Below are 23,016 nucleotides of genomic sequence, written 5' to 3'. Positions count from 1 at the left end.
TAATCAACTCAATCAGATCCCAAGAAACTGCTGTTTATGCAATATCAAGTTGATGGCAATTGAAATTTAAGTTTCGGACAATTTGTATTGCAATTGTCCGAACAGATGATCACGTGAATATAAATATTTCTGACTTGAAAAATATTGACTTGACAAGTCATTGAAATGTCGGATTCGTCTGCTACCACGCACATTCCAAACGTATCTACTCATAGAATATCTCAATACAAATTCCAACCATCGCTCAGTCAAGATGTACGACGCCAAAGAGCACTCGAATTCCAAAAGAAGCGACGGTTGCAACAAGTCGATGCTGCTAGAAAACTAACCGAAAAGCTTTTGAAGATTGATGCTGAGGTTGATTCTGTGGAATTTGATGTATCAGCAAACTATCAAGCATTGGTGCAACCACAATCGCAATATGTGGATGCAATGGAAATTACAGATCCTAATCTGACTATTGGATCGCTTCAATCTGGATCCAATGTTACTGCTCAAACGGTTGAACATCAGTAAGACTTGCTGTCATCATCATGTTGGTCCATACTCAACTATTGTCTGTGGTGTGACTACTGACATGTATAACAATAGACTCATGGTCATGTTACCAGAACCTTTAATGGAGATTCCTTTAGATTTTACTAGTGGGTGGTTGGCCATGGTTTTTCCTCAAGGAGAGCGATGTTTGATCATATCTTCTCGTGGGAAAACAATCAGCAGAAGAGCCCATGGCCAGAAAATTGAGTCTTTTTTATCTTGCTTACCTGGAGGATCGTATGCAACCATGTATGTTACCAGAATTCAATTGGATAGATTGCTGCAGCAAGATGTTGAAAGCTAATTGATATTATCTACTGGAAAATTTATACGGATTGACCAACAGAACACCAAAATACAACAAGCCATGTATCTTGGACTGCATTTATCATCAACCAACTCAAACCTATTATGCACTGGATATTCTGACCTGGAATGGGAATCCTGTGCATGAATGTGATACAGAGTTTAGGTAAATTGACTATTCAATGTGTTATCACCACCAGATCTATGTATTTGATTTCCATCATTTCAGCCTATTCATTAAAATAATCCTTTAGACAATATTGGTTACATTCAAAGATCTCTGAAGTAGATGTAGGTCGTAGAACCAAAGCAAATCAACGATGTATACTGCCTCTCCAGACCAAAGAATGCACGCCCGACAATCTAAAGCTGCTCGTAGCTCAAGCAGAACTTGACTCTATAGCTGCTGGACTATTTTTAATTAATAAGCAATGCATGTATGCACCAGGGGAAAAAACGCCTTTGTTTTGTGCTGTTGCCTTTCCAGGACGGTCTTGTGAAATGGACGAGGAAGCTAAATCATATGCCATATTTCAAGCATGGTTGTCATCTTGACTCGATCTGGCTGAAATCCAATTTTGGTAGTGTTGCTTCATAGCATTAGTAGGCTGTAGTTACTATAATTATATTTTTCTAAACTAGCAACCAAACTTGTCCTAAATCGACGCCAGTTATTTGAATAAGAAACTCGTTTATTTAAGCATCACTATTTCATGAATGTACTGTCTTGTATCTTCAAAACTCTGCATCTGCTACAAAGTAAGTCATGCTCTGTAGCAGAAATTACGCTTATCGCCGACGTGTATGGAATGACAAAGGCAGTACCAAAACAGCGTGTTTCACTGTAAGTCTAACACTGTCAACAGGCCGTATAGCTTTAATTTGGCATCCCATTTCTTTTGCAATCGTTGTAGCCCTAAGTAATCAGCCAACAACATCTGTCATTAGGCAAAACTGTATAAACTGGAAAATAGTTAAAGCGAGACACTTACTTGAGTGGACTAATAAGCAGATCAGACGAAAACTTGTCAATATTGACGGTAAAGTTGTTAATGTGTAGTGTGATTGCCAAGATATATGCAAGCAACTTGTCTTTGAGCATATTCGAAATGCACAATCTAAATTGTAATAGCAATGGTAAAGTTGATGGCGTGAATAAAAGGCAATGTCTTGAATCAAAACCAATGAATGATCTACATGACAGGCAGACTGGTTCAAGGCATGCATCATGATGAATTTACCTTTTATTTCCAGCCTCATCTTCTTGCCATTCAGTAAAGATGGATGTGACATGGTCAGCAACAATTTGATTTCCATTCGTTAATTTCAAAACGCCTTTACTAAGTTCAAAAGGCTTGGCACAGTAGAGCTTCATAAGCATGGACACGAAAACAAGCTAAATTCAAGTGAATTCATTGCCAGATACATTGACAAAAAGATTAAAATCAATGCAAAAATAATTAGAATCAACGCAATAAACCAATTCCATCACCATACCAGCTTAGCATGACTTTTATGTTTTTGCTCCTGTACTGTAGTAATCAAACATTTTAAGATCCAGCTAGTCATTCTAAATACCACGACAAAAGTGACTTTAGATTGCAAGTATTGCATGATAGTCGACAGTCACTGAATGCTTACTTGTAGCCTTGAACCTGTTTGACAATCTCTTCCTCTAAACGAGCCTTCCATACTAGTTTGATGTCTATAGTATTCATGATTTGGGTAGGAGCAAGATCCTCGAGCCTGTAAACCTTGTCAGGCGTTTCAGCGTCCATGTGGCAGGGAGGAATATTTCTATCGGCAAACATAGTGGAAGTGATCATTTCCCGAGATGGAAGAACTTTTGAAGTTTCTTGAATCTTATTTGTAATTGCCGAGGCCACATTTTCAAGTCCAGTGACATCCACCTTGTTTAGCTCAAGGTCTTGAATGTTCTTTTTACGTTTTTTGCTACCAAATGTCTGACCAAGCTTATTCCGTGCAGCAGTATTCTAAAACAACAATATATATGGGATGAGTCAGGACAGTTGAAAGATCAGCAAGTTTAAAAGGTTTGCTGGTGTAGATCATCAAGGATAAATTCATACTTTTTCACCAATTAGTTTTGAAGAAATCTGCTTTTGTGACTTGACGATCGATGTCATGGTCAACGGACTAGCATCATGCAATGACATGACACCCGAAGCCTTGTCCAAAATGCCGACAATGTAGCTACAGGCACCGAAATGATTAAAACATGCACTCTTGAAAACTACTAGTGTATCAGCCGTAATAGTAGACATGATCACTTACTTGCAATTGACTGTAGACGGTTCACCAACGTACTCCATTATTGCGGTTTCAGCAACAGCCAAACGACGTTTTTTTGTGGCAATTCTGTTGATGGTATCATCATTTTCAGAAACTGGTTTGCCATAGATATCAAACTGAAGTGAATCGATGTTGCTTGGAGGAGTGGGAAACGTAGCTAGAGATTACAACAAAAACGAAATATCCAGTATGAACAATGGAACCAATCAACTTGTCAAATACAATTTCTCAACATATATAGAATATACCGAGGTAGACCTGACTAGCAGAGCCTCGCTCTGCCTTGAGTTTGTAACTCTTGTTTTCCATTAATTTTTAATCGACTTTAACGAATTGACGATTAAATTGTAAAAATTTGTTATTTTTTAATCAAGACATCAAGTCACATGTCAGATAAAGTGTTACGATTAGCTCGCAGGTATCCAGTCATGAACAGATGAGACTTGCAAGTACTTGTAATCTGACGATCGTGCTGTTGTCTGTTCATGGCATATTCACGTGACTGTCATTTGGGGACTGGACTGCAAATGAAATCACACCAAAATACCGATTCCAACACTTGAAGTTGGCAGAATATTGAATAATGGTTGTATTTGGTGGAGGTGAGTTTCTACAGCGTGCTATACTACGGGTTATATGTTGAATAGATAAACACTATCTCGGCATGTGTGTATGTGTGCTAAAGCCAATCAAATGTCAACTCCTCTTGCATCGTCACTGGATTTACTTCAACTCAATCCAAGTGGGCATTTACTCGAGCTCATAACATATCCTATTCATTCTATATCTGAAGAGCTAGTGCATCAACATGATACTGTTTAATCTATTTTTCATCAAGATATAATGTGCTGATCATATTGTAAATGTGGTGTGCATTATCTTCACGGCCACTTTTGAATTATATAATCTATCAATAACAGACGAAGTATCTGCGCTCGTATTCGATATTGGATCACGGCTGACAAAGGTTGGCTATGCAGGAGAAGATTCCCCAAAGGGTGTATTCTCGTCATTTGTAGGTCATGTTCACACCGATTCTGGCAACAAAGAAGCATCTCTCACGCCAATGGATGTGGATGTAGACTCGACCTCGGATAAGCAAGCCAGCCAACCGTCTAAATCCCAACCAAAGAAAAAATACTTGGTAGGGGATTCACAGATTTACAAGTGGCGAGAGAACTTTCATGTCAAAACTCCTTTGGAAGACGGTGTTGTAAGCGATTGGGATGCACTCGAGGCTATTTTTGATCATACTTATTCGACTGTGCTATGTGCTGATTCTACTGAGCACCCATTGATGTTTTGCGAGTCATCATGGAATCCTCGCGAAAAACGAGAAAAACTATGCGAGCTAGCTTTTGAAAAGTATAATGTTCCTGGGTTTTATCTTGGGCGAAGCGCTGTTCTTTCAGCGTAAGCGATGATTGTATTGATTTGGTATGACTACCCAGATTTATACAGTGTTCTGTAGTATTGAATCTTGATATATTGTATAGTTTTGCTGCTGGAAAGTCGTCTGCATTGGTGGTGGATTCAGGCTCATCATCGACAAGTGTTGTTCCTGTGCACGATGGCTACGTTTTGAAAAAGGGTAGGCTTGATACTATTGAATATGTCGATTGTGATATAGATATGGTATGCAATCTAATCTGTCTCCAACATTTTGGCGTGCTATCTTGTGCACAAAAACATGGGTATTTACAGGCATTCAAAGAGCTCCATTAGGAGGAGATTTTGTATCTGAGCAAATTAAACTACATCTTGAATCGATTGGTATCAATTTAATTCCCCAATATCTAGTCGAAAGTAAAATGGCAGTGGTTTCCGGTACACCAGCCAACTTTGTTGCTGCCAATCGCCCCAACACCACTCCAAGCTATCATGATTTTGGCATGGAGGTAATTGAATACACATCCATAAACTTGGTTGCATGCTTGAACACCTTTTAAAACCTATATTTATTTACTTAGTGCTTGCTCCAAGAATTTAAAGAAACCATTTTACAAGTTTCCGAAACGCAGTTTGATGAAAAGTAAATGACTACTTATTGGCTTGCTTTATCGTAGATCTCAATTCAACTATTAATCCTCAAACTTTTAAGAGTGCTAAAGAGACGTCCACCAAAGAATTTTGAATTTCCAAACGGTTTCAACCGATCCTTTGGTGTTGATCGCTTCAGGTGCGTTGAAGGTCTTTTTCAGCCCGGATATGTTATCAAGGTAATACCTGTTGCTGACACCATAAAACCGCAACAACATGTCAATTCAATAGCGCATTATTGGATCATTAATGTTTTGCTTAACAACAACTGCCTAGAATCCCAACGCAATGTCTACCGAGACCAATACAGCGACTATTCCCCAGCTGATTCATTCCAGTATAGGCGAGTGCGACAATGATTTACGTAGCAATTTTTACAACAGCGTAGTGCTTACAGGAGCCAACACGTTGTTACCTGGATTTGCTGATCGACTGTATTCAGAATTACATCATGGTGTTCCCGAGGTATGTTATTTAAAGTAGCAGCTTTATTTTACAAGGTTCTAATTAGTATGTTTAGGTTCGTATCAAGGTACATGCTGCAGGCGGATCGACAGAGCGGAAATTTGGTCCTTGGATTGGTGGATCCATCATGGCATCACTAGGCAGCTTTCATCAGCTGTGGATTTCCAAAGAGCAGTACGAAGAAATGGGCAGCTCGGTTGAGAAGCGCATTCATTAAATAAATCCATTCGTTACAAATCTCGACACTCCCCCATTATAATTAATACAACTTTTAACTAAAAATAACACTGTATTGAAAAATTGAAGTTTTAAGACTCCCAAAACTGGACCAAAAAATTATGCATGATGCTTTTTGGAAGACAGTGTGACATCTCTCCAATGACCGACAACACCGGCCATAACGGCAGCGCGACGAAGTTTGGCAATATTAATATGGACACGCTTGTGAAGGATAGCATCCTGTTGACGCTTGAGCAGCTTTGCGCGGCGAGAAGGAACGGGCCATAGCACGGCAGTAAGCTCAAATGACCACGAGCGAATAATAACAACCTTGAAGACGTCAAGTACAGTGAAGAAAACAAACGACATGAAAAGTACACCAACACCCCAGCCCCAGCCAATAGCAGTGGCATAAAGGAAAGAAGCACCAAAGATGGACATGAACATGGCAATGATTTGGGTACCAATAATAGCAAGGAAGAATTTCCATGAAGGAATAGAAGTCCAAAACCAAGTTTCAACACGAGTAGAGAAAATGACGAAATGGGGGCATGAAGAAATTTGCAGATACATGATGGTTTGAATAATGCCTGCTCGAATATGAGGATCAGGCTCGGTAACAAGAGCACGAGCAACGAAGAAGTGGCAGAACGAAATAATCATGAGCAAAAATCCAAGAACGAACGACAAAGAAATAAGCTGGCCAAGACGCCACTTGTCGGGACGCTTGGAGATCTTGGCGTTATCAAAGGCAATCACAAGGGTAGCAGCATCGTTGAGCACAGCGATAATAATAATCAAACGATCGGGCAGGTAAAAATCGAAAGCAAGCATGGATATGAAAAAGAAGATCAAGAAATGAATTGTCGAGGCAATACGATACAGAGCATAAGAACGCATGCGCTGGAAAATGGAACGCGATGTCTTGATACCATCAACGATGGCAGAAAGACCGGGAGCAAGCAAAACGATATCGGCAGCAGAACGAGCAGCATCAGTGCAGCCTTCAACAGCAATACCGACGTTGGCCTTTTTGAGTGCAGGAGCATCATTAACACCATCGCCTGTCATGCCAACAAGCAAGCCACGCTTCTGCATAAGTTCAACAACACGGTACTTGTGTTCAGGAATAACCTGAGCAAATCCATCAGCCTTGATGCAACGGTCAGTAAGAGCCTCCTCGGTAATGTTAGGATCAACGAGTCTTGAAGCATCAAGAATGGCACGTTGCATGCCAAGTCGATGAGCTACTTCCTTGGCAATAATAAGCTGATCACCAGTAATCATACGAACTCCAATACCATATTCGTTGCACTCTTTGATGGTCTGAGCAGAATCGGGACGAGGAGGATCAAGCAGCGAAATCATGCCAACAAGCTCAAAGACCTTGCATTCAGCGTCAATGGTACGAGCAACACCAAGGGCACGGAGACCGCGACGGGCCAAATCAATAACAGCGGTATTTCCTTCATCGTGGCCGCCGCACATACGAGCAATGACCTGGGGAGCACCCTTAATGCAACGGAATTTCTTTCCGGTAGAGTTATCGGTAACAGTGGCTTCAGTATACTTGGAAGTAGGATTAAAGGGTAAGAATTCGTTGACAAGGTATCCAGGAATGTTATGGTCCTGAACATCACGCTCGCGCAGAAGAGTAACACGTTCTTGGGCAGCATCACGAGTAGCCTTTTCAATAGGATCGGGTGCACCTGGTTCGGAAGCAAAGTAGGCGGAAAGCAAAAGATCATCCTCGGTATAGCGACCAGTACCATCTCCAGCGAGATTGGAATTAGTGCTTCCGCGATTGGCAAGATAAGGCTTATCAAATGAAAGCTGGTTAAGAGTCAGAGTACCGGTTTTGTCAGAGCATAGAATGGAAACGGAAGCAAGTTCTTCAATGGCAGTAAGACGCTTGACGATAACCTGTTTTTTGGCAAGCTGGGAAGCACCAACAGCCATAGTGGCAGACATGACAGTGGGAAGACCGACGGGAATTGCAGCAATAGTAAGAACAAGCACCTGCTTGAGAGCAAGCTTGAAACGCTCACCAAACTCGGTGACAACATGGCCAGCCTCGTTTATAACAGGCTTGACGGTAAGGTAGACAATCATGATAATAACAACCATAACAACGGTAATAATGATGAGGAAGTTTCCAATCTGATTGATAATCTTTTGGAAATGACCCTCCTCAGTGGTGATGGAAATCAGATTGGCAGCACGACCAATAAATGTGTGAAGACCGGTTTTTGTAACAACAGCCAGCTGTTGGCCTTGCTTGACAATGGAAGAAGAGTAAACGATAGCTCCTTTTCCTTTTGAAACAGGGAGAGATTCACCGGTAAGAGCAGCCTGATCAATTTGGAGAGTACCTTCAGTTGCAGCTCCAGTGACACCAATTCCAAGAAGACGGGCATCAGCGGGAACAATATCACCAAGACGGAGAGCAATCACATCGCCCGGAACCAAGTGTACAGATTCAACCTCGACCAGTGCGCCGTTACGCCATGCACGACATCTAAGAGCCAGGGTATTTTTAAGAGCATCCAGAGCAGATTCAGCCTTGGCCTCCTCGTGGAACCCAATAACGGCATTAACAATCAAAACGATAATCAAAATAGTAAAATCGACCCAATCTCCAAGAATGGCAGAGACCAGAGCAGCGATTTCAAGCAAAAACGAAATGGCACCACCAAAGTAACCAAGGAACTTGAGGAACGGATTCGATTTAGATTCGGGAATTTCTAATTACATCCAAGGCATAAAATGATTAGTCGTCACATTCAAATTAAACCCGGCCAAGCAAGTGCTCGGTACAATAGAATGGCTTGTCTAATCAGACAGAACGTGTAGCACATTCAATTTAATTTTGTCGCTGAGACAGTAGCAAAAGGAAATATATGAAAGCACGGGTCTAGTCGATGGCACGTGGTGGGATAATTGTACTCGTTAAAGTGCATTACACCACGAATACGGCTGCAACCAATTTGAAACGCAAGCTATATTTGAAAGCACCAATCCCACAGGGTAGTGAAATATAGAAAGCATATCAAATATCCAAGCAAACCTCCCAGACAATGCAACATCACAAGATGTCAATCTTGAAACTCATCAATACGGAAATAGTAAGACAGGGTAGGATAGATGCTTGACTTTAAAGCCAAGAGTGCTTGGGCTTGATTTGTAATTAACCCAATCTAAAATAGACAATTGGGGTACTTTACAATACGGGATACATGCATGTTTAAACTAAAAAATATAGCTCACCATTAGGTCCAAACTTTGCAAGACGTTCCTCGACCTCAGCATCTGTAAGACCTTTAGAGGGGTTGGTCTGAATCAATTGTTCTAGTTCAGCGTCAATAGCATCAGCTACTTCAACATGAACATGGACATCATCCTTTTCATCCTTTTCAAGATGGGGATCTGTCTTTACTTCTATTGAATTGAATAGAGCCAGTTTGAAAAAAATAAAAGCAGTTAGCAAATACTCGATTTTGACAAATTACAATTGGTTTCCAATGGAATATCGATAGGGAATGATGAGAAAGGCCAGTAAACATGTGTACAGTTTGATAGAAAGTAGATGAAGCAGTAGGCAAGGACTACCAGCGGGAGACGGTAAATTGCACCATAATTAGTCCACTACCGTCAGCCACCAAGCGATAAAATTTCGCCATCTTTCAAGAATTAGACCAACAGGGCTACAGCAAAGCAAGGCTACACCAGTCATAATGGTGGACTAGAAACAAGACTGTAGCACGTCTCTAAACACATCCATCCAAGACAGAAAGACATGATGGAAGACAAACGTCGACGATTGAAGAAGCAATCTGACAAAATAACATACCGTGAGACATGGTAGGCAAAAATAGAGAGACTGGTTAACTCGCTATACTCGGCTAGCAAATGATGTAATAACAATCAGCAGTGATGGCCTGTGCAATAACTAACAATTGCAACTGAACAAATTGTCTACAGAGCAAAAAAGGACTGTGAAAGAGAATTCGAGGGGAGACAATCTACATTTAAATAGTTTTTTGGGTGGACCTGCAAAAGCCGTTGATAGCCGTGTCAATAAATGTGAGACAGCGCATTTCATAACCGTATTCACGTAAAATGGAACACTAAATAAGGGTGCCAAAGTGCATAATAGACTGTTTTATCAAATGATTGGTGACAGTTCCCACTAAATTTACTGGGTAGCATTGTGCCCTCTAAACTCCTTGATAAGGTTTACTGGTCTCTCTCCATTGTGCTCATTTCTGTATAACTGACCGAATGTTTACATTACAGTAAATCTTACACCTGCTCACACACAACTTCCTAAACATTACAAGTAAACATTACGTGACCAACATGAAAGCAATAGCTGTATTTCTGATACGTGCGATTCATGTTCTCTTGAATTAGAGAGCGCAAGCGCATTTGTGAGTTTGGGATACAGCACGTCTGTAGAGAACTCAATATCTGGGTTGCAATGTATGAATCAAGTTTCAAACTTGTGATCGTACAATGTATGGCTATGCCAAAAAGGAGATAATCTTGGCTGAGCTAGCTTAATTGCGTGCATCATATGATAGATGTTGTTTATTGACGAATTGGAAATATCTATTGAAGCAATACAGCCAACCTATAATATGAAAGCGCAATGTTTAACCATTGTTATTCCGAAGCAAAAGTGGCAGTGATTGAAAAGTAGATACAAAAGTGTTCCATCTTACATGAATACGGCTGTGGACTATGTGAAATCGTATTTGCTTTGACGCGCAATTCAGACCCCTATGGGTTTTAACAATCTTTTTTCAGTGCCCAATTATATCCAAAAATGCATTTCACCCTAAAACACATTTTCTTGCATCTGGTTTATCTTATCACAAGTCAAAGAATTGAATGTTTGATTCAGATGTAACTTTGTTGCAACCAGAACTTATAGCTGCACACTCATGTAAAATGGAACACCTCTGCATTCATCTTACAGTCACTGCCACTTTTGCTTCGGAATAAACAACGGTTAAATGCTCGGTGCGCTTTAATATTCAAATTAACTGCCTCTTCAATAAACTTTCTTAATTTTCCCTGTCTGGAATTGCTCGGCAAAAAAAACTATTTTATACCAAAGCAACTGTCAGCTGGGTTGAGCTGACACTATATAGTTTTACCTCGCGACGTTGTCGTTGAGACGTTTTTGGAATATCAAGCACTAACAGCTCCATTAATCAATATTCAGACAACTATTATGATACGCACAAATCAAACTGACTTTAAACTAAAGTTGTGGTTATTTGGTAGTCAATATTGTATGATTGACAGATTCATGCATTATAATCTAGATATTGAATTCAACTCCCAACACTGTCAAGAAACCTGTCGACTCTTGTATTGTAAAAGCTCAGATAAACTTGGATTCTACTGCAAGAAACCAACGACAGCACAAGAGATCTGTAGACTTTGATGAGCTCATATAGCATTGTCCAGCAATCGACAATCATTTCATGGGACTGACTGTTTATTATTTTTATTTAATGCTTCATTACGTGAATACGACGGTAATTTACTCAAAATACACGGGTACTTCACCCGTTTCATAATAGAAACTTTTTCGCACAAACGCTATCATATTTATTTGCGCAGGGTTTAGTTGCACACATGTTAGACTGAATTTAATTTATAGCAATTATCTGCATTGGCAGACTCTGGTTATTCAAAAACATAGATATTCGCAACAGTAAGAATGAGCTCTTACTAATTTGCATTAAAAAAATGTTTATCCTTGCTTGAAACCATCATCAGAATGCGAATGCCAGGGGCTTGAACAATTACATCATGTTGAACTTTGCTTTGAATAAATGCCGACTTGGCAAATGGGTATGGCTTTAAATTGCATGTCATTTTTATTTCATTGGCTTCATAGTGAATATTTGGATTAAAAATCATCATAACCAAATAGCTTCTGATATCAACAAACTGTATGGCTGTGCGGGTAAACTCTAGCCCAGATTTTAGCTTGGAGCATTCATCATAGCCCACTGGAAATGCCAACTTTACTTTTGCGCGAATAAACCAGACCTTTTTTGTATCAATGTGTCTGTCATCCCTTCGAAGCAACAAATGGGTATGCCTTTTGGTACTTTTGAAATATAAAGCAGTTGATCATAGTGATTGGTTATAGACAGGCTAGACTAAATCATGAGTGGCTATAGTGCTTCTATCACCGCCGTATTCACGTAAAATAAAATACCTGTATTCATGCAATGACTGCTTCTATTTTGCTTTGGAATAAACAACGGTTAAATGCTCGGTGCGCTTTAATATTACAAATTAACTGCCTCTTCAATAAACTTTCTTAATTTTCCCTGTGTGGAAGTGCTCGGCAAAAAAAACTATTTTATACCAAAGCAACTGTCAGCTGGGTTGAGCTGACACTATATAGTTTTACCTCGCGACGTTGTCGTTGAGACGTTTTGGAATATCAAGCACTAACAGCTCCATTAATCAATATCCAGACAATTATTATGATACGCACAAATCAAACTGACTTTAAACTAAAGTTGTGGTTATTTGGTAGTCAATATTGTATGATTGACAGATTCATGCATTATAATCTAGATATTGAATTCAACTCCCAACATTGTCAAGAAACCTGTCGACTCTTGTATTGTAAAAGCTCAGATAAACTTGGATTCTACTGCAAGAAACCAACGACAGCACAAGAGATCTGTAGACTTTGATGAGCTCATATAGCATTGTCCAGCAATCGACAACCATTTCATGGGACTGACTGTTTATTACTTATTTAATGTTTCATTACGTGAATACAGCAGTGACAATACTGCTTGGTCATTTCATAGATATTCAACTTGCAAAGCATGATTTTCTTTTGAAAAATCAACATTGTGCATCAACAAACGACATATTGCACAAACCTACTTTTATATAGCAAACTCTAAAATTCCCTCATACAAATATTATTGATCGGCATGTCAATAGATCTACCAGTCATTAGATATAACATTCAAAAGTATAATAATTGAAGATCCTAAAGTTTATTGACAGTTTTTGTTGTGAAGAAAATCAAAATGGATGGATGAAAGCATTGACAAATGCTTTAATGGGCGGATTCAAAAGAGCAATAGTTTACGAGCGTTCACCACGGAGTCTGCGAGCAAGCTGGATGTCCTTGGGCTGGATAGTCACACGCTTGGCATGGATGGCAGCCAAGTTAGTGTCTTCAAACAGACCAACTAGGTAGGCTTCAGAAGCTTCTTGAAGAGCACCAATGGCAGAAGACTGGAAACGAAGGTCGGTTTTGAAGTCTTGAGCAATCTCACGAACTAGACGCTGGAAAGGAAGCTTACGGATAAGAAGTTCAGTCGACTTTTGGTAGCGACGAATCTCACGAAGAGCGACGGTACCTGGACGGTAACGATGGGGTTTCTACAAGACATTCTAGTAAGTCAAACTGTCTCAAGTATAACAAGTCAATGGGAACACACCTTGACACCACCAGTAGCGGGTGCAGATTTACGGGCAGCCTTGGTAGCAAGTTGCTTACGGGGGGCTTTTCCACCAGTGGACTTACGGGCAGTTTGCTTGGTACGAGCCATTTGAGATGATAGAGTAAGAGTAGGTAAACTGTGGTAGTTAAAGTAGCAGTTGGTACTGGATGGTCGAGTTATAGAATGGTGGGAAGCACCTATTCATTTATAGGCAAAACAAGGGCGGATTATGATGGGGGTGAGGCGCAGCAGGGTGGGGCACAACCACGAGCTCTATTGAATCGAACATGGTTTTGGGGCAGGCTACTGCGCCGCATCTTTAAACTCTGTACGATATATAAACCACAGTTTCTTGCACAACAAATCCTCATCAACAGTTCTCTATTATCTACTATCTACTATCACAATGTCTGGTCTCGGAAAAGGTGGAAAGGGCGGAAAAGGTCTTGGAAAAGGTGGTGCCAAGCGTCATCGTAAGATTCTTCGTGACAACATTCAAGGTATCACTAAGCCTGCCATTCGTCGTCTTGCTCGTCGTGGTGGTGTCAAGCGTATCTCTGGTTTGATTTACGAAGAAACCCGTGGTGTCCTCAAGGTCTTCCTTGAAAATGTCATTCGTGATGCTGTCACCTACACTGAGCATGCCAAGCGCAAGACTGTCACTTCTCTTGATGTTGTCTATGCTCTCAAGCGTCAAGGACGTACTCTCTACGGTTTCGGTGGTTAAACATCTTTAGCTTTGCCTGTCTGCTACTGTCTCAGGTCTCACTACACACCAATCTCTGGTCTTGTGCATATAGCCATATCTCCACATCCATCTCTGCGTTTTTACTACTCAAAGCGCCTTTTTCCCACAACTCTTAAATAAAATCTCGTCTTTGGATATTTAAATCGTTCTTGTTGAAAATGGTTGGTTAGAGATCAGTTTTTAAAAACCAGGGCATGCTATTCTATACACTTTCTAATTGTCTGAGACTGTTACTGGAATTAGATCGTATGACAAAAGTTTATGTTGAATGTATCTGAAGATTGTGCACCGACTGTTTAAGCGAATTCAGGTATGCTTGAATAGAGGAAACCAGCTAAAATTCGAATGAACAGGGCTCTCATACCAATAAGAGAAAGCCGCCCATCATGGCTGATTGAAACAATACCGACTCCATTGGCCAACGCAATAGACGATATTCACTGGGCAGAAATGTCAGTTGTAGTAAAGCCAATTGACATAAGGAATCTCCAATTAAGACCAACAGATAAAAGCCTGGTGCCAAATGTCTTTGAAACTACAGTATTGTTGAACGAAAACTAAACAATAGTTTGATAAAAGCAGCAAAGCATTATTTAGAAAATGACATTAAACTCGTAGATCTGTTCTAGTTCAAAAAAACAAAGATTGCAGGAATGCATGTCGAACATTCAATGTTTGGTTTGGAGATTGAACAAGTGTGATTGACTGCAATTGTAATATGAATCTTTATTCAGCAAGTCAAAACCAATCCAACCAAGACTGACCGTTTATCATGAATTTTGACTCGAATATTTTATTTGACGTGAATACAGCCGTAATTGCCATTTTGCGTGAATACAAACTTATACTCGATAATTGCTCTCCTACATTAAACAAACCTACAAAAGCAATAAGCTTTTGTAATGATGGTCAATGGCTTACCGTCCAGGAATCGACTCGACTCCACTTCAGCTAATTCTTGCTCGGATAGACCGAAACCTCAACCTAGCGCCCATATGAATTCAGCATCACCGCAGTTATCGAGAGGAACTGCATCTCCTATGGACTTTGCCATGGACTTAGAACTGACTCCTGGTGAGAGCAGTCCTTGGTTGTTGGCAGTATCCAAACTATCGACTCCTTCAAAACAAAAACCTTTCAACTCATCACCTTTTTACTCCACTCCCAATCTGCCATCATTCATATCAAATTCAGCAATTCATCCAAATCCAAATTCAAGTATTCCATCCTATTCTAGACCAGCCATTCCTTCATCCCATCAGTCTTGCTTTAGTCCAAACTCATTTGGTCAGACCCGAGCAGGCGATCTTTTTTCTTCAACTGGGATTGCTGCCAAGAATGTATTCCAGTTTGGTGTATCACATCAAACTCATCCAATATCTGCTCAAATAAAGCCGAGTCCAATCAAAGCACAGCCAGTGTTTTCATCTGGTCATCGACCGTTGGCTGTTGCACACCAACGATCCAGTATAAACTCGCCATCCAGCATCGATACTGGCCGCACACAATCCACTTCACCTGATAAAATATTACAAAGCAAGTCTAGTATGAAACCACAAGGACGGAAACGTAAAAAGACTGGAGAGCTATCTCCTCAAGACCAACACGATGCATCCAATTATCATCAACACGCTCGCTCTAACTCTATTCAGCAGCCTTTGCTTCAACATATGCATCTTCCATATTTGATTACTGGATACATTCAAGCACTATTCACGCTATTCATTGTGTGTGTTGTGGCATATATTCTTGTGCAGTTCATTTGGTCTGTACGGCATGATTTACAGTTGAAGACTGACGAGTTTTCTCAAGGTATATTCATCCTGATTGCATATTGAAAAGTAGTTGATCATTCTATACACTCTAGTCATATAGATGCTGTTTTTAACAACCTGTATCTTTTAGAAATGACCCAGCAGATTGCTCTGTGCAGCAAATCATATTATGAAAATAAATGTATGCCTGGACAGCGGGTTCCTGCAATGTATCAGGCCTGCACTGAATGGGAGATTTGTATGTCTCGAGATCCCAAAGATATTGCAAGGCAAGTAAATGCGTGCTACAATAAGACTTTGTCGACACCTGTACTTTAAATCAACACTGATTACTCTTGGTATTTCCATTTTCTAGATTAAAAGTAGGTGCAGAGACGTTGGCTGAAATTCTCAACAAATTAATCAACCCACTTTCATACAAAACAATGGTACGTGATATTTTAAAAACTATGAATTAACAAGAGTGCACTAATTCTCATGTATCGTGTGGATGTAGATTTTTGGCGCATTAGCTCTTTTTGGAACCTTGTTGTTTACCAGCTCTGCCTTTAGCTTTTTCAAGCGAACCTCTTCTGAATCATTGGCAAAAGAAATTCATCATCACCACCATTCTTTGCAGTCTCAGTATCCCTTGTCAAAAGAATCTAGACAAGGATACTTTTTACCAGCATCTTCTACAACTCAAATGGATTATAATGACATGAATACGTTGCGATTTCGCAATACTTTTACCAATGATGACAGTGGTAAACACTGAGTCTATTTTTATACAGCAGATCATGATACGCTTTTAAATCACTGGACTGCATTGAACATCATTTTTTATTTTTTATATCCGCCCCTTTATTTTGAATATGGTCCAATAAAACAGTTATGTAATCATCAATATGCATGGTGTACGTAAGCTCATTTCAATTATGACAAATCGGACTACTGAAAAGCTTATTACAATATGACAATTAAAGCTTGGTTTATTTGGCTATTATGTTTCTAAATTTCTTTATATCAATCCCTTTCTAAAACCTTTTATGCACTGGCACTCGCATTGCACAATTCACTAGCAATACGTATTGTAATAAACTAAACAGTACTCATCTGACCGAGTAGTATGCGCTATTTAGGCAAGTAACTCGATAGTTTTCGTGCATTCCGTGTCTATATTGTATCAACAAGATCTAATTATTTAATGAACATTGCATCTAAACTACAGCAATGAAACCCACGTTTGTGTATGCTTGGTGTACTCTGTGTACTATACTAGCCACTATAGAAGCACGACCAGTCCAGCAAGAACGATGTGGACCGCTGCCCGATCTCAGATGGAATTCCCCTCTACTTCATCTACAAAATTCAAAAACGTTTTCATTCGAGTATGGTCAAAAACAATCGAGATTGCAAGATACATCAGTCCCATCACACGCTTCAAGAAACTGTGGCATACTGCACCATGAAATATGTTCTTTGGGTATGGAGTGTGATGTGGATGCAGATTGTCAGTCGTTTAAATGCCAACACGGCACATGCTCCGATGATGCCCTGTCCAATTCTCATACCTACTCGTCGTTGTATGGGATGCAATCACTGGACTATCAAGATTAGCATTTCTTTGAGTGTGCAGCGTATGAACAACCAAATAAACCAACCTAAACACGCTTATGTGCATTGCTTTGTTCAGCAAATCCATAATAGAACCCTTGATATTTAGTCTACTTGCAAGATTCAGTCACAACAAAACTTGTTACAACTGTTGAAGTTGAAAGCGCGATATCGGGTATAGGGATCTTATCCAGAATAGGCTGTATTGCGGGATGTATACTGTTGCCCCTACATAATGGCTTGTATTATTTTTCCACCCTTCATCTATTTCGACACTCGGGTCCCGTCTATTCAATGAGCGCCTTTTATTACCATCAAGGTCTATCTCCAAAAAAGGCAGGACATTGGGCTTCTTTTATACTACTAACCCTAGCTCGACTCTATCAGCCATATCGCATGATACGGATACGGCAAGCATATCAAATCACAACAGTATACGAAAAAGAGTATTTTTAAAAGTATTTTTTGTAAAGTATATAAAGAAGGAGAAAAGCAAATGGCACGGCGACAAAAAACAAAGATGTAGTATTAAAGGTGATGTCTCACGCCAAGATCAAAGCCTGGTGAAATACTCAATTCCATCTGTGTCTAAGCGGTTTAAAGCTAGACTTTCCAGTAGATTTTGACAAAAATTGGCTGGAGCTTGATTGTGACTGTATTATTGAAAAAATAAAACACAAGAGCAGACAGCTATAGATGTGCCACAAATCTAGAACAAGACAAACGCATAAAAAAGTATTATACCAAGAAATCCAGAATGATCCATATTTCACAAAGTGCAATTCATCTTTTCATCCTGCTCAATGTAGCTAATAAGGCAAACAATAAGACCCAGCAGCTGTTTGCACAAGGCTAGTTTTACACGATGAACTAAGCTCGCAAGCAGACAGCGTCATGCCATTGCAAGTTGAGGCAGCGGAAAGCTGTTGGTAACGATAATGTTGCTGTTCTAGCAATTGCTCCTCGTTTTTACGTGCAATTGCCAAAAAGCATTCCAATTGGGAACACCATGTTTGATAGCCAGCTGCAGATACGTGCAGGTCAAAATTCAATGCCGATATAAATTCAAACTCCATTTGCTGACAGGCCAAAGTGATTCCAACAGGTTAGTACTGCCCAAGTTAAGATTGACCATTTGAAAAGGCAGAGTAAAGCTTACCGAAAGTTCAGCAACAGATATGCTAGTGATTTTGGACCAAGCCTTCAATGAGCATACCGTATCATCCATCATCTAACGGGTAAGAAGTGTTAGTCATAAATGATTGGATCGAGTCACACGTTTTGCAAAAATGATGTGACCAGAACAAGCAGGAAAATTTAAGCTCGAAGCCAAAGGTGCAAGTGAATGACATCATTTTACATGGACAAATCTGGTCAGGGTTAAATGAAAAGCGATTACCTTGTGAGCAAGAATCAGTGCCGTCACAAACAAGCGATACTCTGAGCCTCCAGCATTTTCCACATTGCCAGGGTAGCGTTGGCGTAGCATGAACAGATATTTTAGACTGACAATAATGGTTTCGGCTGGAGCGCGGGTAATTGCAACCAGCTGATGAACAAACGTGGTGAATGAAGTGGATGATAGAGAAATCGATTGTAAAGGTTGATCCAATTGAGAAGTTGGTAAATGCATGTGCATTGGAGATGATTTAACCGGTGACAGTTGCTCTGCTGGAGGCGACATGGGAGCTTGAGGATAGCCAGGGTAATTTGTAATGCCAGTGGATGATTTTACTAAAGATGGAGAAGGCCATACATGACCCATAAAGCATGTACACAGAGAAGCTAGTGCCCGTGAATAGTCTGGTTTTTCAAGCATCACGGGCTGCTTAGCAAGAGATGTGGAGCAACTACGTGATAACAGGCGATTGTCATTGCAGGGCGGAATTGATGTGGCAGTAGTATTTGAAGGATTGGGGTTACAAGTAGTGGCAGTGGCTACCGGAAGAACCAAGTTTGGAGTGGCAGTGGGTTCTTGATGGGCCTTGTTCAAAGAGTAAGCAGGACTGCCAAGATAGACTGCTGTAGCAGACCTTGAAGGTAAAAGCTTCTGTCCATCAGCAGAATATTGGTAATGACATTGAGAAGAGTGCATTATATGCAGACGATTGTGCTATCAAAGTAAAAAGGACACTCGAGAGAAACAAGCCAGATCAAAGTAAACTATGGATTTTCAGATGAATGGAAGCAGTTGAATTCAAATACTCGAACGCAATGGCACGAAAGTACAAGTTGTCACTTGACAAAGTTGTGGAAAAGCAAGCAAAGTCAGCTGTAGTTGTAGAATGGGCCGATTCAGGATCAATGCAGTAAAGTAATAGTCGAGTTAGTCAGATGAGCGAATGCTGAGACTGAAATAAAGCGGCTTCAGCAAAAGTATACCTAGAGTCAAAACAGTTCTTGATGCTGTAAGACGAAATATGGAGCCTAAGAAAATAGTATGTCAAAGTTTGAGGACGGTGTAGAAATAGTAGAATGTAGTAGAGGTAGAGTAGGTCAGGATCTAGACTTCGACTGTTAAGTATCGAAGCGAAATCAGTAGCGGTAGTGGACTTGGCTGCTCAGCAGCGACGAATGGCTTCCATTTGATAATGGCTGGTGGAAAAGAAAGTGCAACCAATCCTGTCTTAAGCTTTGGTTTAGTGACTGGTCGCTTTGTTTTGGTGGCTGTACTGTTAAACTATGCCGTTGCAAAGCTGTCATGCATTGTAAATCTGACTGTGCGTCACGTGAAATGTGCATATGACTTGCTGTGCCTTGCCAAACTAGCCAATCAGCTTTAGACATGTCATCCAGCCTGTAATGCTTCTATTTCACTAATAATTCTGTATTTCATCAATGACTCATTTCAAAATCATGGTCATTGACCATTTAGACTTTCAATGGCTCACAGCCAGCAGCAATGGAAATGAGAAGAGGGAAAATATTCTTTCGGTATAGAAACTTCCACTTTCGCTGTGCTTTGGAACCAAGAGTTTTTGGTTCGTAAAACTGCACAATTGCTTCAGGTTAGCCTAGACTGTATAGATGAAACGCTGACGCTCTCATGTTGGGACAAGACCAAAAGAGCAACAGTGTTCTATATTGAATCGAGAATCGTTCAGCAACTGACCGTATCAACAAATCAAATTGTCACCACAGTACAGTAGACATAATCGATAGATGCTCATGCCACTCAAATCAGTAGACGAGCAATCTACCAATGTCTGCAAAAGAACATTGCCAAGAAAGCACACTTTGAGTAAACTTGATTCCAGCAAGCTGGCAGTATTCAAATTACAGTTTCAGTCAATCCCCCATCATTGACACTTTTCAATCTCAAACTCCAAAATAAATATTGGATGATTGACATGTAGAGTTACATTCCTGAAACAGGACCTTTGCTCTCTTGAACTAGAGCGCAAACGTACGAGTTGAGAATAATAGTCTATTCTGCAGTAAAATAATCACTGCAGAATAAAGTGATTCATCCTAGACGAATATAGCTGTAAAGGAATTCCAATCTTACATTTTAGCACACCATTCATGTATATAGCACTTCAAGACCCATCACTTGGAAAGCAAGCCAGGTTTGATCAACGTACACAGGGTGTTTCCAAAGCCACTACGTTTTGATAAGATGCTCATTAGGCTATTCACTACAAAAGCTAGAGTACTTTTTTGACCAAAAGTCTGCTGTCTAGTGCACTATCAAATAATTGATTCATATCATTGTCAAGCTTGGATGCGGACTGGTTGTATAATTCTAGTTTGACTTTATAGTGACATGGCCGAGTAGGCTAAAGCTCAGCTAGCCTCTCCCTCTTGTTAGATTGTCTATTCTACTGAATAGACTCGAATTTATAAAATTAAGTCAGCCGGCTTTTTCTCAAGATTGAACCCGATATGGAATTATGCAACAATAACTGATTTCCGTAGTCGCTTTGATTGGACGGGAAGCACGCCATTCTGCTGGTTTATTCGACCCTGTCCAATCAGCTGACTATACGCCTTTAAGAGTACCTGTGTGGTGAAGACCTTTGTGGTTATCAGTATTCCCATCTTGTTTCATTGCTCTTGCTTTTCTCAAGCTTGTCGAGTTTCGATTCTACCATCGTTTTTCTGTTTTGATTGCTTTCAAAACACATACATTTACCTACATGTCGTCTAATAATACCCTCCCTACTGTTGCTCAAACCCCAGGTAACCTCATTTTCGTCATTCTGAATTGTGCTTTCTTTGCATCACATTATTTCGTTTACTATCAATATGAGCCGTAGTAACCCTGTTCATGGCTAATCTAACAATGCTTTGCATTCAATTACTAAACAATTGTACCTTGGTCATGTAAACAGAGGTTACTGATCCCTGTGCCGCATTGCTAGAAGGATACTATGACAGCCATTTACACATTGCTGCTATTTTCATTATCATGGCTACTTCATTTATAGGCACTCTGCTGCCAATCCTTGGTAAAAAATTAATTCAGTCCAAGGCAAGTTTCGCTACCTATGTATACTCTGTTCCCATTGTTGACACGTCAATGATCTATTTCCAAATATGGTTTTTCATGAGACTGACCATTTGCATCATCGGTTGGTTTTATCCAGTCGGGAAGAACCTTTATTGTGACATTGAAACTTTTTGGAGCTGGTGTTATTCTAGCTACTGCCCTGGTACACATGTTCATTCCGGCCACTCAGGCACTCACCAATCCGTGTCTTCCTCAAACCTTTACCGGGTACCCTGCATTTTCTGCCGTGTTTGCTATTGGCGGCATCTTTCTTACTCACCTTATCCAAGTCTTTGCCGGGCATGCAATCAAATCTCGTCAAAAAGAGGCATCCATGTCACTGGACAAGACTGCCATCACTGCTGCGGGCCAAGTCACTACTCCCTCCTCGGATCTGACTCATCACGAAGGCCATACTCATGGTGGTGCACTGATGCACGCTCAAGAAATGCAGTTGATGGTGTACTTACTTGAGCTCGGTATTGCATCTCACTCCATTATTATTGGTATCACCCTGGGTATTGTCACTGATGAATTCAAGACACTTTTGATCGCATTGTGCTTTCACCAGTTTTTTGAAGGACTCGCACTTTCTGCCATTGTGATCGAGGCAGATTTCAAGAAAATGACCATGGCGGTATGCATGGTTATTTTTTACACCCTGACCACACCCATTGGAATCGTTATTGGTGTTAGTATTCGCGAATTTTACAATGCCAATGGAACTCAAACTCTTATTTCTACTGGGGCTTTGGATGCTATTAGTTCTGGTATTTTGTTGTACGATGCTCTTGTCAATGTGATTTTCCCACACTTTTCTGCAGAAAGCTTCAATAGCTTGTCGCCTATACGGAAAATACTGCAGCTCGTTACAATGTATCTTGGATGTGCCATTATGAGTTTTATTGGAGTTTGGGCATAAGATTTTATATTTTTGTTTGTATAATCAAGAACATAATAAAAATTCAGACATTGCAGATAAGATGACTACTTTTTAGTTTTATTATCAAAATGAAACTAGCTTGA

The 23,016-nt window shown here is 40.2% G+C and overlaps 10 protein-coding genes across 10 annotated transcripts; 5 read left to right on the top strand and 5 right to left on the bottom strand.

Annotated features, from left to right (window-relative positions):
- Window positions 1-165: 165 nt before the first annotated feature.
- Window positions 166-1,398, top strand: BATDEDRAFT_26274 (uncharacterized protein; the record flags this gene model as incomplete). The annotated part of the gene is made up of 3 exons (XM_006680285.1): window positions 166-512; window positions 592-786; window positions 1,098-1,398. The coding sequence occupies 3 exons, from the start codon at window positions 166-168 to the stop codon at window positions 1,396-1,398; spliced, it is 843 nt and encodes a 280-aa protein (XP_006680348.1).
- Window positions 1,399-1,520: 122 nt separating this feature from the next.
- On the bottom strand, window positions 1,521-3,476 carry BATDEDRAFT_35551 (DNA-directed RNA polymerase I subunit RPA49). Its single transcript, XM_006680351.1, has 8 exons — window positions 3,405-3,476; window positions 3,139-3,313; window positions 2,934-3,057; window positions 2,485-2,837; window positions 2,341-2,413; window positions 2,085-2,239; window positions 1,836-1,961; window positions 1,521-1,759 (listed from the first exon to the last, which is right to left on the bottom strand). Exons 1-8 carry the CDS (start codon window positions 3,463-3,465, stop codon window positions 1,633-1,635), a joined length of 1,194 nt encoding a protein of 397 aa, XP_006680414.1. The 5' UTR covers window positions 3,466-3,476; the 3' UTR covers window positions 1,521-1,632.
- Window positions 3,477-3,727: 251 nt separating this feature from the next.
- BATDEDRAFT_37184 (uncharacterized protein) lies at window positions 3,728-5,905 on the top strand. The gene is made up of 8 exons (XM_006680380.1): window positions 3,728-3,758; window positions 4,077-4,569; window positions 4,653-4,747; window positions 4,861-5,054; window positions 5,127-5,188; window positions 5,258-5,375; window positions 5,473-5,661; window positions 5,717-5,905. Exons 1-8 carry the CDS (start codon window positions 3,740-3,742, stop codon window positions 5,876-5,878), a joined length of 1,332 nt encoding a protein of 443 aa, XP_006680443.1. The 5' UTR covers window positions 3,728-3,739; the 3' UTR covers window positions 5,879-5,905.
- Window positions 5,906-5,934: 29 nt separating this feature from the next.
- BATDEDRAFT_17188 (uncharacterized protein) lies at window positions 5,935-9,864 on the bottom strand. Its single transcript, XM_006680209.1, has 3 exons — window positions 9,731-9,864; window positions 9,148-9,318; window positions 5,935-8,624 (listed from the first exon to the last, which is right to left on the bottom strand). The coding sequence occupies exons 1-3, from the start codon at window positions 9,738-9,740 to the stop codon at window positions 5,998-6,000; spliced, it is 2,808 nt and encodes a 935-aa protein (XP_006680272.1). The 5' UTR covers window positions 9,741-9,864; the 3' UTR covers window positions 5,935-5,997.
- Window positions 9,865-11,434: 1,570 nt separating this feature from the next.
- BATDEDRAFT_26270 (uncharacterized protein) lies at window positions 11,435-12,372 on the bottom strand (the record flags this gene model as incomplete). The annotated part of the gene is made up of 3 exons (XM_006680284.1): window positions 11,435-11,537; window positions 11,627-12,010; window positions 12,320-12,372. 3 exons carry the CDS (start codon window positions 12,370-12,372, stop codon window positions 11,435-11,437), a joined length of 540 nt encoding a protein of 179 aa, XP_006680347.1.
- A 535-nt stretch (window positions 12,373-12,907) lies between these two features.
- Window positions 12,908-13,546, bottom strand: BATDEDRAFT_20154 (histone H3). Its single transcript, XM_006680226.1, has 2 exons — window positions 13,377-13,546; window positions 12,908-13,317 (listed from the first exon to the last, which is right to left on the bottom strand). Exons 1-2 carry the CDS (start codon window positions 13,485-13,487, stop codon window positions 13,018-13,020), a joined length of 411 nt encoding a protein of 136 aa, XP_006680289.1. The 5' UTR covers window positions 13,488-13,546; the 3' UTR covers window positions 12,908-13,017.
- A 239-nt stretch (window positions 13,547-13,785) lies between these two features.
- On the top strand, window positions 13,786-14,106 carry BATDEDRAFT_12603 (uncharacterized protein; the record flags this gene model as incomplete). Its single annotated transcript, XM_006680184.1, has 1 exon — window positions 13,786-14,106. The coding sequence occupies one exon, from the start codon at window positions 13,786-13,788 to the stop codon at window positions 14,104-14,106; it is 321 nt and encodes a 106-aa protein (XP_006680247.1).
- Window positions 14,107-15,806: 1,700 nt separating this feature from the next.
- Window positions 15,807-16,154, top strand: BATDEDRAFT_6187 (uncharacterized protein; the record flags this gene model as incomplete). Its single annotated transcript, XM_006680169.1, has 2 exons — window positions 15,807-15,939; window positions 16,033-16,154. Coding segments are annotated over 2 exons (255 nt in total), but the record flags the coding sequence as incomplete, so codon positions are not given.
- A 1,798-nt stretch (window positions 16,155-17,952) lies between these two features.
- On the bottom strand, window positions 17,953-20,077 carry BATDEDRAFT_37182 (uncharacterized protein). The gene is made up of 5 exons (XM_006680379.1): window positions 19,881-20,077; window positions 18,898-19,770; window positions 18,658-18,729; window positions 18,243-18,577; window positions 17,953-18,151 (listed from the first exon to the last, which is right to left on the bottom strand). The coding sequence occupies exons 2-4, from the start codon at window positions 19,591-19,593 to the stop codon at window positions 18,308-18,310; spliced, it is 1,038 nt and encodes a 345-aa protein (XP_006680442.1). The 5' UTR covers window positions 19,594-19,770; window positions 19,881-20,077; the 3' UTR covers window positions 17,953-18,151; window positions 18,243-18,307.
- A 1,793-nt stretch (window positions 20,078-21,870) lies between these two features.
- BATDEDRAFT_12524 (uncharacterized protein) lies at window positions 21,871-22,912 on the top strand (the record flags this gene model as incomplete). The annotated part of the gene is made up of 2 exons (XM_006680175.1): window positions 21,871-21,965; window positions 22,096-22,912. Coding segments are annotated over 2 exons (912 nt in total), but the record flags the coding sequence as incomplete, so codon positions are not given.
- Window positions 22,913-23,016: the final 104 nt, after the last annotated feature.

This window comes from Batrachochytrium dendrobatidis, assembly GCF_000203795.2.
Source record: "Batrachochytrium dendrobatidis JAM81 unplaced genomic scaffold BATDEscaffold_9, whole genome shotgun sequence".
In the NCBI taxonomy this organism is placed as follows: domain Eukaryota; kingdom Fungi; phylum Chytridiomycota; class Chytridiomycetes; order Rhizophydiales; genus Batrachochytrium; species Batrachochytrium dendrobatidis.
The sequence above is the reverse complement of the archived record's forward strand: the minus strand, read 5'-3'. Positions and strand labels throughout refer to the sequence as shown.

Bases quoted from the DNA above. Each gene is read 5' to 3' on its own strand.
- BATDEDRAFT_37184 (XM_006680380.1), top strand. The intron at 5,189-5,257 runs GTAAATGACTAC...CAAACTTTTAAG, and splicing joins GAAACGCAGTTTGATGAAAA to AGTGCTAAAGAGACGTCCAC. The intron at 5,662-5,716 runs GTATGTTATTTA...TAGTATGTTTAG, and splicing joins TACATCATGGTGTTCCCGAG to GTTCGTATCAAGGTACATGC.
- BATDEDRAFT_20154 (XM_006680226.1), bottom strand. From the start codon at position 13,487: ATGGCTCGTACCAAGCAAACTGCCCGTAAGTCCACTGGTGGAAAAGCC. The intron at 13,318-13,376 runs GTGTGTTCCCAT...AATGTCTTGTAG, and splicing joins CCGCTACTGGTGGTGTCAAG to AAACCCCATCGTTACCGTCC.
- BATDEDRAFT_35551 (XM_006680351.1), bottom strand. From the start codon at position 3,465: ATGGAAAACAAGAGTTACAAACTCAAGGCAGAGCGAGGCTCTGCTAGT. The intron at 3,058-3,138 runs GTAAGTGATCAT...CGGTGCCTGTAG, and splicing joins CCGTCTACAGTCAATTGCAA to CTACATTGTCGGCATTTTGG. The intron at 2,414-2,484 runs GTAAGCATTCAG...CGTGGTATTTAG, and splicing joins AAACAGGTTCAAGGCTACAA to AATGACTAGCTGGATCTTAA.
- BATDEDRAFT_17188 (XM_006680209.1), bottom strand. The intron at 8,625-9,147 runs GTGAGCTATATT...GGATGTAATTAG, and splicing joins TGCAAAGTTTGGACCTAATG to AAATTCCCGAATCTAAATCG.
- BATDEDRAFT_37182 (XM_006680379.1), bottom strand. From the start codon at position 19,593: ATGCACTCTTCTCAATGTCATTACCAATATTCTGCTGATGGACAGAAG. The intron at 18,730-18,897 runs GTAATCGCTTTT...CTTACCCGTTAG, and splicing joins CACTGATTCTTGCTCACAAG to ATGATGGATGATACGGTATG. The intron at 18,578-18,657 runs GTAAGCTTTACT...TTGGCCTGTCAG, and splicing joins TATCTGTTGCTGAACTTTCG to CAAATGGAGTTTGAATTTAT.